We start from the raw sequence: 12640 nt of genomic DNA, 5'->3' as shown, positions 1-12640 counted from the left end.
TCGCTCTTCCTCTTGGGGTCCACGGAAGTGCGTTCCCTGGTGGAATGCGGACTGTGCTCGGGCTGTCCGCTGTAAGCGTGCAGCCTGGAAGAGGCACCGCCGTAGGCAGACGACCGATTCTTTTCTTTCAGAAAGCGAGTGCGGTGGCCCGTAGGGCCATCCGTACAGCTAAACGTGAATGTTGGGCATCTTATGTCTTGACAATTACGTCCGAAACTCCTCTGGCCCAGATCTGGAAGCGTATCCGCAAGATAGCGGGTAAGTTCGTTCCCGATGTTTCACCGGTCCTTCACCTCCTCTTGTGGCGGACCCGTTGCAGGTCACTTCCGAACTGGGTTCCCACTTTTCTTCTGTTAGCTCTGGTCTTCATCTTCCCCAATCTTTTCTTCTTCGTAAACCTGTCCTTGAGTCTCGTCCTTTAGATTTCTGCACTCATCTTCAGCTTCCCTATAATGATCCCTTCTCTCTCTCTGAACTTCGTTCTGCCCTGGCCCTCTGCGGTTCTATGGCGGCGGGCTCCGATGGTATTCATTATGAGATGCTTCGCCATCTCCCTCCGTGCACGTCTCAGTATTTACTGAGTCTGTATAATCGGATCTGGGAGTCGTCGTCAGTCCCTGAGGGCTGGCTCGATGCCGTTGTCCTCCCTGTTCGCAAACCGGGGTCTCTGGGTACTTCCCCTAAGAACTTTCGCCCTATTGCTCTCACAAGTTGTGTCTGCAAACTCTTTGAACGTATGGTTAACGTTCGTCTGATGTGGTTCCTGGAACACCATCACCTCTCCCCTTCTCAATTTGGTTTCCGCAAGTGCCGCAGCATGACAGATGTCCTGGTGAACTTGGAGGTCTATATTCGTACTACTTTTGCTGCGAAGACCTCCGTTGTTGCCGTCCTTTTTGACCTGGAAAAGGCTTACGACACCACTTGGCGTTATCATATCCTATCTCAACTTCATTCTTTTGGCCTTCGTGGTCATCTCCCTCTCTTTCTCCGCAGCTTCCTCTCTCGTCGTTCCTTTCGGGTGCGCCTAGGTACCGCTCTCTCTCCCTCTTTTCAGCAATACGAAGGTGTGCCCCAGGGTAGTGTTCTGAGCACTACTCTTTTTCTGGTTGCCCTCAATGGTCTTCTTTCCTCTCTTCCTTCTGGTGTCTTCTCCGCTCTCTATGTCGATGATCTTACCCTTTGCTGTCAGGGTGATGATTCGCCTCTCCTTCAACGCCGGCTTCAACTTGCAATTGATGCTGTGTCGTCTTGGGCCACAGATCATGGCTTCAAGTTCTCTACTTCTAAGACTTGTGCCATGACTTTTACGCAGAAACGGGTTGTTCTTCGTCCCTCTTTGTCACTTTATGGTCATCCCCTTGAATACAAAGATTCCGTGAAGCTTTTGGGGTTATTCCTTGACACTCGTTTGTCTTGGTCTCCCCATATCTCTTACCTCCGTGTTGAGTGCTCTAAGGCCCTTACCCTCTTTCGGGTCTTGTCCCATACTTCTTGGGGGGCAGATAGGCGCACTCTCCTTGCTTTAAATTCCTCTTTCGTCCTGTCTAAGCTCGATTATGGTTGCCCTGCTTACTCGTCTGCTTCTCCTTCTACTCTTCGCCGTCTTGATGCATTGCACCATACTGGGTTGCGCCTCAGTTCTGGTGCCTTTCGTTCGACTCCCATCCATAGCTTGTATGTTGACACTGGCTTCCTGTCTCTCCAGGACCACCGTGATCGCTACTGTCTTCGCTATCTTGCGCGGTCCTTGCAACATCCTTCCTCACGCCTCTGTCATGCTTAAACTTTTACCCCTCCTGCGGTTCCTGTTCCTCTTCACCACCTCCCTCTTTCTGTCCGGTTATCTCGCCTACAGGATTGTCTTTCCGTTCGTATTTCTGATGTTTCTCCTCGTGTTGTTCCTTCTTTGCCCCCGTGGAGGGTCCCTCTTCCGCGGTTTTGTACATCCTTGACCCGTATCACTAAAGCTTTTACCCCTCCTACGGTTCTAAAACGCCTTTTCCTCGAGCACTTTTCTTCTCACTTTCTTTCTTCTTCCGACCGCCCCTCGCGGTCACCTGTCCCTCGATAGAATTCTTGGTGACTCGGATACTTTTGATATCATTCGCCTTATGCGTTTTTGTTCTTGTATTGCCATCCTTGGTGATATTTAGCGCCCTCTGATTATTTTGAGCATTTGATGGTGCTACATAGCCTTCCCGGTTTGGTGCCTTCTTTTGATAATTACTTACTTACTCATGGAGACCAATGACCTTCACAACCCAGGCCAACATTGATTTCGAGTGGGAAGATCGTGCCTCTCACAGCTACTTGAGCACTACGACAAAGTCACTGAGGCATTAGAAGAAAAACAGAATGCTGATGTGATATACACGGACTTCGCAAAGGCTTTCGATAAATGTGACCATGGCGTGATAGCACACAAAATGAAGTCAATGGTAATAACCGGTAAAGTAGGATGCTGGATACTCAGTTTTCTGTCAAACAGAACTCGGCGAGTAACGGTCAACCATATAAAATCTAGTCCAAGTGCAGTTTAAAGCTCTGTATCTGAGGGTACAGTCCTTGCACCGCTGCTTTTCCTTATTCTCATATCAGATATAGACAAAAATACAAGTCACAGCTTCGTATCATCCTTTGCAGATGACACAAAAATCAGTATGAAAATTACCTCGGCTGAAGACATTGAAAAACTTCAAGCTGATATTAATAAAGTTTTCGACTGGGCATCAGAAAATAACATGTTGTTTAACAGTGATAAATTCCAGGTACTCAGGTATGGTAAAAATGAGGACCTTAAACATAATACAGAGTACAAAACACAATCAAATGTACCCATAGTAGGAAAACAGCATGTAAAGGATTTGGGAATAATAATGTCTGACAACCTAACGTTTAACCCTCAAACCGCGCATATCATATATAAATGATTTCGTGTCTAGCGCTATAATTTAAACGCCCCGCCTGGGATAGGGGCAGCTATAGTACAGCCACGACCGATAGTTGCCAGATGCCACCTAGAAAAAAAATCCAGGCCAACATTCTTGGGTGTTACAGCGTCAGTATTGAGCAAGCCACCAAGGCTGGCGCACGCAGCATGAGCTCACAGCACCGCTGTTCAGCTTGTGACCACAGCATCGCCTACAAATACCATAATATAAATGATACTGCTATTATTTGGCAGTGATAGTAGTACTGAAGCCCCCTGACTGTGATAAAACTGACCAGGATTCTGATAATAGCAGGATTGTGGTGATATTTAGCGCTGTGCTCCATGGAGGGAGGAGTAAGGCTGTGGGAGGGAGGGTTGTGGCGTCGTCTTCTGACTGTGTGTGGCCACCATTTATTGACTGCACTCACCGTACCAGCTTAGTGGTTCGCCATGGTGAACACAAATGTAGATACTTATATATAACGTGTGTATAGTGTGAGATAACAGCGAGAGGAGTAGGTTGGGAGCCGCCATTTTGGTGAGGGAGGAGCATTGTCTGCACGACTTGGCATGGTGTTTACTGATGGCCACTATGGTCTTTGGGCACCATACCAGCTTATTTGTTCAGGTATAGTGAATAAAACAGGTAGATACTTATATATAATGTGTGTATATAGCGTAATAACACCACAAACAATATTGTTGGAGGACAAATATTAGTGCGTCTGGCCTTGAGGGCGGCCGCCGATCAGCTGACTGTGTGAGTAGCTACGTCTTATGGCCTTCACTCACCATACAAGCTTAGATCTACAGTTATGGTGAACAAAACATGTAAATGCGTATATATAACGTCTGTGTATAGTGAATAAATACAAAAGAGTATTGTGGGAGGTGAATGAGGGTGAGTGAGGTGGTGTTGAGGGAGGGAGTGGCAGTGAGTGGCTCGCTGGTGTTTGGTGTTTCACTCCTCGTTGCTTTTTGACTCACAAGACCAACTTAGTAGTTCGTTATGGTGTACAAAACATGCAAATACTTATATATAACCTGTGTATATAGTGTAACAACAGCAAAACTATTTGTTTATTGTTTTATGAACATAATAATTGAATCACTAATATGCACACCATAATTTTGAGTACAGCGATGGTTCACACATTTTATAATATAAATATACCACAATTCACTGTATGGAATAATATTACTGCAAAAAAACTAAGAAAAAATCAGAGACATTGAAATAATTAGGTAATAATATATTTGTGGCAACTGCCGTCTGACAGCTCGGGCAGAGTAGACCTCATCTGGCGAAGGCTCTGCCAATGCCCCTTTTTTGCCACACTTCCCTACCCTATTGCGGCTAAAATATGCCACCTACGATTTTTTTGTTATTTTTTCCGTGATCAGGGAACAAAAATGAACACTTCTATAAGACGAAAGAATTTTTTGGAATTTTTTTTTTTTTGTTGCGCCTGTGGGTGTGAATTCCATTTGGGCCCTTAGCGGTTTGAGGGTTAAGGAGCATAACCAAGCAAATATTGCGACAGCCAGAAAAATGATAGGATGGATTACGAGAACTTTCAAATCCAGGGATCCCATCACAATGGTTGTACTCTTCAAGTCACTTGTGTTGTCCCGTCTTGAGTACTGCTCAGTACTCACTTCCCCCTTCAGAGCAGGAGAGATTGCTGAAATAGAGGGAATACAGAGAACATATACGGCACGCATAGATGCAATAAAGCACCTAAATTATTGGGTTCGTCTCAAAGCCTTCCAAATGTACTCACTAGAAAGAAGACGAGAGAGATATCAAATAATATACACCTGGAAGATACTGGAGGGCCAAGTACCAAATCTACACAGTAAAATAACAACGTACTGGAGTGAATGATATGGAAGAAAATGTAGAATAGAACCAGTGAAGAGCAGAGGTGCCATAGGCACAATCAGAGAACACTGTATAAACATCAGAGGTCCGCGGTTGTTCAACGTCCTCCCAGCAAGCATAAGAAATATTGCCGGAACAACAGTGGACATTTTCAAGAGGAAACTAGATTTATTCCTCCAAGGAGTGCCGGACCAACCGGGCTGTGGTGGGTATGTGGGCCTGCGGGCTGCTCCAAGCAACAGCCTAGTGGACCAAACTCTCACAAGTCAAGCCTGGCCTCGGGCCGGGCTTGGGGAGTAGAAGAACTCCCAGAACCCCATCAACCAGGTATCAACCAGGTATCTAGGTGTTCTTTCACCAGCACAGCAACGCCACCGCCTTTCCTAATTTTTCTGTCCCGTCTCCAAATTGAGTAGCCCCTTGGGAATATGACCTCATTTAAAATAACATCTTCAAGTTTTGTCTCCGTGAGTGCAACAATGTCTGGTGTCTGCAGCTGTATTACATCACTTAAGTCCAGTATCTTCGATCTTACTCCATCTATGTTGGTGTATGATATCTTCAGGAACTTGTTCCCCCTATTCTTATTTTTCACTCCACCTCTTTCTAATGATTTTGTTTGTTTGCCTTTATGTACCACTTTACTGGTCTGCCTACCCCTATCACTTTGTAGAAAAAAGAATAGATTTCTTCTTCATTCCTGCTCTCATTTAAACGTTTTGCCTCGGCGAGGTTCAGTTTCAGCTTCTCTCTATCTTCTTTTGAAAGATCTCATCTTAACGACCACACTTTCCCATCCTCATCACTTTGTAATTTTCTAGCATTCCTTAGTACTTCTTCCATCTGTTTGGCACCATTTAGGGTGATCCTCAAAGGTCGATCTTTCCCTTTTACATATCTGTCTATTCTCCTGTAGTCGCACACATTCTCTATGGTAGTAAGACCTTCTACGAGGCCAACAATTTTATCTACTACTTTCGCTTCTTCTACAGCTCTTTCTGACCTAGATGTTATCTCCTTTTCTTTGCAACCAAAAATGATAAGGGACTTCGATCAACTGTGTTTTGCACCAACTTTGGGTTAGATGCCAATTCCTTTCTCACTTCCAGCCTAATGTTTGTTTTATCTTGGTTGCTGCAGTGTTTGGCTTCCTTTACTGCTTCTTCAATTTTTTCCTTCTCCTTGGCCACTTGTGCATAGGTGATTTGCATATCTTTCTTGCACTGTTTTATTCTCTGTGTAACTTCTTCCATCTGTGCTTACAAAAGCTGTTTCTCCTGTTGAATTTCCTTACCTAACCTATTGTAGTCATTTATATTTAAATTTACTTTAACTTCTTCCAAAGCTATTTTTAAGAGTTAATTTTCCTCTTCCATGGCTTTGCAATTTGTTTCCAATTGATTTTTATCCTTGCACAAGTCTTTTACTATATCCTCAAGACATAAAACTTTGCTATTCAAGTGGTCATTACTTTCTTTCAATTTACTAATTATTTCTACATGAGAGTTCACTATAGTATCCATTTTTACCAACTTGTTATGTAGACTGCTAATATCAATACTTTCTTCATTGAATCCCGCAAAATCAAGCTCTGTTTTGTTTTTCCTCTTGCCAGTGGCCATCTTGAATGTTCTTCTCTGCACTGGAAACACTAGGGCAACTTTTTCTCATCTGATTTTTCACTTAACACTTTGACCCGGGCATGACGCAGCATTGCGTCATCCGTTTACTAGCGGTAATACCGGGGATGACGCAGCATTGCGTCATCCACTTTAAATAATCGCCAAAAATCAGGTTTTTATCCAATTTTTTTGGGACTGGTTTTAAAATGTGCGCCGATGTCTTCCCATTTTCTTTGTTGAGCCTTGTGGCTCTCAGGTGGCTTGGCACACGCCGACGGCCCATTGTTTTCGCTCCACTGTTGTGACCAATGTCGCCTCCCCTCACATCTCAAACGTGTGAACATTTCGTCTATTTTCCGTGGCTATATTTCTTACTGCGGCTTTAGAAACTATCTACGCTTACTCCACGATGGATAGTGATCATGAACAAGGCCCTTCCAGGAAGAAAATTGCGAAAGAAAGGCTTGAAAAGGAAGGGAATTGGGAGTGTAGCTGGAAGGCTTCTGAGCGCTCACTCGCGGCTAACGCGTGGCCCGTCTTCAACTCGTCGGCGGTTGGAACGTGACCAGGTTTTTTATTTCATATGCTAATGTTCCTCTAGAGAATTCTATTGCGAACCCATTGAGACCAAAATGAAAGACCTAGGACAAAAATTGAGGTGACAAGAGTGAAAATAGTGAAAACATTTTATCGCGTTTGCGCGCTCCTGGGTAACTCGTTCGCACTTTCTCTGTTTGCTGCGGGTAATTAGCTGGGCTTTTGGAGTTTATATGCATTTAGTGCTGTAGAGAATTCTATTGCGAACACAATGATACCAAATTTAATCTCGTAGGACGAGAATTAAGGTGACAAAGTTGAAGAGAGTATACACTTTTCAGAATTTACGCGCGCTCCCGTGACACCCTGGGTCCCATATCGCACAGTTGAAGGGTGGCGCACGGGGTACGCCAAAGTGTTAACCTAGCACATTCCTGTTATCTCACCTATTTTTCAAAAGCATTATACCTTTATGTTCTCTGGGATACCACTCACTATCATCACCCTGTACTACAAAACTTAGGATTGTTGAAATATGCTGGAGCTCCTCTGATGCAAGTGTTGACCCTAGGGGTGTCACCTTTTTTCTTGTGTGTGTGTGCACATTTGTATGTGCATATGCACGTGTACTCACCTAATTGTGCATGCGGGGGTTGAGCTTTGGCTGTTTGGTCCCGCCTCTCAACGTGTGTGTAACATACCTTGTGTGTATGTGTATGTATATATACATGATATGTATATATATGTGTATGTGTGCTTTTTCTTTCAGAAGGGGCTCTGTTCCCTTCTCTGTTGACGGGGTGCTAGGGGAGCAGCGTGCTCTGTTGACTCTCACATGGTCCCGCAGTTAGTGGGCGCTTTTGGTTGTCTTCCGGCCTCTGGTGGAGGCGGTGGATGGCTTCTCCCTCTTTGGGGGGTTCAGGGCTGGCGGGGTGGGCTTCTTCCCCTGCGCTTCGTCATGTCATCTTAGTGGATGCGTTGAACGTAGTCAATCTGCCCCATCCTTCTGGGGTTCCCGTCTGCTCTTTGCAGACATGGGCCTGTCGAATCTGCGGTTCTTCTGGAATTCTTCAGTCTGCACCCTGGATTCTATGCCCTCATCGGAGGACTGTTGTCTCCTGTCCAGCTTCTGTTGGTGCCGGGTGCCTGGATGGTGGCCCTGGACCTCCAGGTCAATTCTTGGCACGTTCCTCTCCAGTTTTCCGGGACTGGCACAGTTGGTGGTGGGGCTTCAGGCTTGCCGCTTTTGTTGCCTTCCTTATTTTGTAATTGGCTCTTGGTGTATTTTTTGCATCTTTACCGGATCTTGGTGCCCTGTCTAAGTCTGTTTGGGATTCGGTGTCTGGCCTACCTCGACGACTGGCTGGTGTGGGCTCCCAGTCAGTCCGCTTGTCTGCTCACCAGGGGTGTGGTTCTTTCCAGATCGCCAGGTTTGGTTTCCTGGTGATCTGGAAGCCATTCCATTTGTTTCCGTCCTGGGTTCGGACCTGGCTGGGCCTTGTTTAGGGCCTATTGGGCTGCTCCTTGTCTTTTTCTCCAGAAGTACTCACCTCACCTAGTTGTACTCACCTAGTTGTGTTTGCGGGGGTTGAGCTCTGGCTCTTTGGTCCCGCCAAAGTGTTGCTGCGGCTGTGGTCCCGCCTTCTGCTGTTCATGAGGGGGATCCCGGGTTGCTCGGCGGTTGCTCGAGCAGTTGTGCGAGAGCAGAACTTCGACGTGCTGGTCTGCCCGCATGGTCGGGTTTAGCTTCAGCATCTGTTTGGTTCCTTCAGAGACTCCATTTCCGCCTCTCTTGCAATCGTTGGATTCGTTCCTCCGGGGATCTTGTGTTGGTACTGCGTCACCAGCTTCCGCTTTGGGGTTTTCAGGGTTCCGTGCCTTGGCACCTCCCCGAGCCTTCCCTCGATGTGTTCACGGACGGGTCATCTTTCGGCTGGGGCTTTGTGACCAGTGCTCACCAGGTCGGCCGGGGATGGTGGGGGTCTGTCCGTCCATTGGGCTCACAGCACGGTTCGGGAGTTCATGGCTGTCTGGTTTGCACTTCGGAGGGTTTGGGTCACTCGGTGTTCTACCATTCAGCTCCATTCAGACTGTTCTCTGGCGGTTCTTTGCCGAAACCACAGGGTTTCTCTTAGGTGTTGACCTTTGGAGTTGGTTCCTTAGAGTGGCTCGTTGCTGGACTCTTGGGATTTGGCTAACCGTGAGGTTCATGTCCAGGGTATGTCCTGCGTCCTGGGGGACAACTGTCTCAGTTCATTCCTCTGTTCGCTGATTGGCCATCCGTCGCCGACTTGTTTCGTTGGCTCTGCCGCACGTATGGACTCCTGGCCATGGACGTCTTTGAGCTGGCGTGGTTTAGGCGTCGCCCATTTTATGTGGCCCCCTTACCCGCCTGCGAGGCGTTCACGGTGGATGCTTTTTGGCAGGACTGGTCGAGGTGGGGGTACCTGTTCCTCTTCTCCTGGTCCAGCTGTTGCTTCAGGTTCTGGCTCGGTTGGAGCCCATTCCCACGAGAGTAGTCCTTATGGTTCCTTGGTGGCCGGCCCAGCTTTATTTTCAGACGCTGCTTGATAGGTGTTTTCCCGCAGCTCCGCCTCTTTCGGCAGGTCGGGTTGGTCCTGTGCGTGACTGGTTCGGCCTTCTCCTCGGCTCTTAGTGTCTGGTATTTTGACGCGTTTATCACCATCTCTGTGGTGATCAGGTGGCTTTGTTGACGGTGTTCCACCTGCGAGCTTCGTCTTGGCGACAGTATGATGTTCATGGTGTTTCTATGCACTTTTTCTTGCTCTTCGTAGGTTGTCCTCTCTTTCACATTGGGTTGTCTTGTCCTTTCTTGGGTTTTCAGGACTACAGTTATTTGATGTTTCTTACTGTCGCCTCGTTTTGTGCGGCGCTGGCGGAGCTGCTCCGGCTTGCGTTCGGGGTGGACATCACATCTGCCCCGTTTCATACGCTGTCCCGTGTTTTGTTTCACCTCCGGCCTGCTAATGCGTCGCCTGAGCCGTCCTGGTCCTTGATCAGGGTGTCTTCTTATCTTCTCCTCAGTTTGTGGTAGCCCCTTCAGTTCAGGTTTCTGCTCTTTGGTACTGGTGGTAGGTTTGCACGTTTGCAGCCTTTCTACGTCCTGGCGACGGTCGAGACGGCTGCCTTTCGGAGGGGTTCTTGGGTTATTGATGCTTGATTGGTTTGGCCGGGGGTGCATCCTGTGTTGTCCGGTTGCGCTTTTTGCCATTACCTGTGTACTGTGTCTGGGGATGCGCTTTGGGTTGTTCCGGTTCCTCTCGTTCCCTGTTTCAGGGCTCGGGTCTCCCAGGTCGTTCGCAGAGTTTTTCAGTCTTCCAGCCTGCGGTTTGTCCTTGCGCTCGTGCTGTTTGGATGTTTGCAGCTTTCGCTGCTGTATTGGTGACATCTAGGGCTCATTTCGGGCGCAGGGATTTGAGGGTCGCACAGGTTCTTGGCCGGCCATTCTTTATGCGCATCTACTCCTGTGCGTTCTTGTGGCCTTGGGTTGCAGGTTGCAGCCTGTTGTCTCGGCTTCGCGTTGCGGAGTTTGTGGCGGCCACCTCCCAGGTTAGCCCTTTCTTTTCCTTCTCTTTGGGTATGAAGCTCCAGGGAGCCGTAGGGGCTCCCCACAGAAAACCAGCATTGAATGTAATGAAACGTCATTTTCTGGGTGAGCCCCGGAGGCTCCCTGGCAACCCTCCCTCCCACCGGTTGGCGTTTTTTTCGTGTTGGTTGAAACTTAGCTTCCGAACTGAAGCTAGGCAGCCGGCGCGGTAGGTCTGGGGCTCCTCCCTCCTCCTCTCGGGGCGGGGAGGGCTGCGCGGACGATCGGCGCGGCAGTAAAGTGTGATGTTTGCTTGTTTGCTTGTTTCCTTGGGATTGTAGGGAGTTTCTACCTCTCTGTTCATTTTTTTTGTTTTAGTTTTTTACCATGTGGGGTTTGTTTTGTTATGCCTATCGTTCTGGGTGCCTAACCCCGGTCGATGGCGGATAAGGAGAACCCCAACCACAAGGGGGTTTTCCAGGGCCATTGCTCCCTGAAACCTCTCTGAAGGACCCAGGTTCTGGCGCTGGTCCCTGGTAGGTCTGAACTCCTTAGCTAATGTCCCGGTCTAATATAATATACATTAGCCCGATAAGCTCCAGGGAGCCTCCGGGACTCACCCAGAAAATGGCGTTTCATTACATTCAACGCTGGTTTTTAACATTCACTATGCACCTATCATGAAGTGGCCTCACTGAAAAAAAACTGCATGCAAAAGCAATTAGAATACCAAAATGATGTAATTCACTGTATATCTTTGTTGACCTAGGTAAAGCTACAGTCATCATGTGATGGGAGACCAGGAGCTGAAGCAAGTCTGACTCCAACTTATTTTGTGGCCTTCCATGTATACTAGGTACGACTATTTAGAAATTGGAACTATATGGGCAACATCATTTATTGACAAAATATGTTTTATATGATGGCTGCATTTTGCTAAGCCATCATCATGTAAAGTTGGTAGCACTTTGAGTAAATAATGGTGCTATTTATGCTAGTTTATATTTTTCATTGTTTTATATTTAGCCTGGAGTCCTACACTTAAATCTATAAATGGCTTCACTGGGCTGTCGGAGAGGTTAGCTGACCTCATTTACCTAACCTTGCCCCAAGTCAGGTCACTGCCACACCCCTAGATTACTGCTCTCGTCACACACTGTACTCTTCCACTTAATTCTTACAAAAACATTTTGTTTCTGTACATTTCCTTTGACTATCGTTCAATAACTTTTAGACAATTTCTCACCGATATGGCTTATTTATCCCTCCTAAATACATTGTTGTTTCACAGCCACTTTCCCTCTCACTTACACTTCTGTACTTTTATCATTTCAATGAAGTTATTCAATTTTGGTAAATTTCTTATCAACCTGCAGAGGCCAACATTGCTACTGCTGTGCTATAGGCACAATACATTTACATTACCTTAGTTGCATTTCTTATCTTTATCTGTGGTATACTTTTTCCTATTAGTTGGCCATTTTGCAGCTTTGTCCACACTGTCACTCTCTGATATTTCTTTATCTTGGCACCAAATTGGTAAAGCAGCTAATGACAATGATATTTTAATGTTCGCATTAATGCTGCAACTTTTGTTAATTGGATATTTTGTAAATAAATTTATAGAATAACCAAGCTTAGATAATTTAAAATTCATCAAACACATAATGTTTACCTACCTTGTTATATGGAATAAGTGTTTTATATCCACTCAGCACCACTTGGAAGAAAGAATACAAGTGTATATTTTGTCAAAAATATACACTTGTATTCTTATGTACACCTACATAACTGTATCATACAGATACAGTTATGTAGGTATAGATAGGCTACTCTGTGTAGTTCCAGTAAAAATTCTGCATTATAATTGTCCCTAAATGTTTATTCCAAATAAAGGCAATTATAATTTAGTATAATTTTGCATTCATCCTATTTACTGATGCTATACATATGAAAATTATGAAAGGAGAACATATTGTAATGTAGTTTATGATTTCATATTGGCTAATTGCACTTTACTTTTTCTGGTAGACTACCCAATAGTCCCCTCACAAGCTTATATACAAAGTAACCTAAATCTTAGAGCTCCACACGAGGCCTCTTTATACCTATTT

The 12640-nt window shown here is 46.0% G+C and overlaps 1 protein-coding gene across 2 annotated transcripts in view; it reads left to right on the top strand.

The window, feature by feature from the left end:
• LOC138349849 (probable deoxyhypusine synthase) overlaps positions 1-12436 on the top strand; it is a gene marked incomplete at its 5' end in the record, with an annotated part of 184866 nt that extends 172430 nt beyond the window's left edge. For both annotated transcript variants that reach the window (XM_069323834.1, XM_069323832.1), the window contains 1 exon segment: positions 11296-12436. In XM_069323834.1, coding sequence (XP_069179935.1) covers positions 11296-11382 — 87 coding nt within the window.
• Between the last annotated feature and the right edge of the window lie 204 nt (positions 12437-12640).

Source organism: Procambarus clarkii, chromosome 13 (genome assembly GCF_040958095.1).
Source record: "Procambarus clarkii isolate CNS0578487 chromosome 13, FALCON_Pclarkii_2.0, whole genome shotgun sequence".
Taxonomy (NCBI): Eukaryota; Metazoa; Arthropoda; class Malacostraca; order Decapoda; family Cambaridae; genus Procambarus; species Procambarus clarkii.
This window is presented reverse-complemented; position numbering and strand designations above follow the sequence as displayed.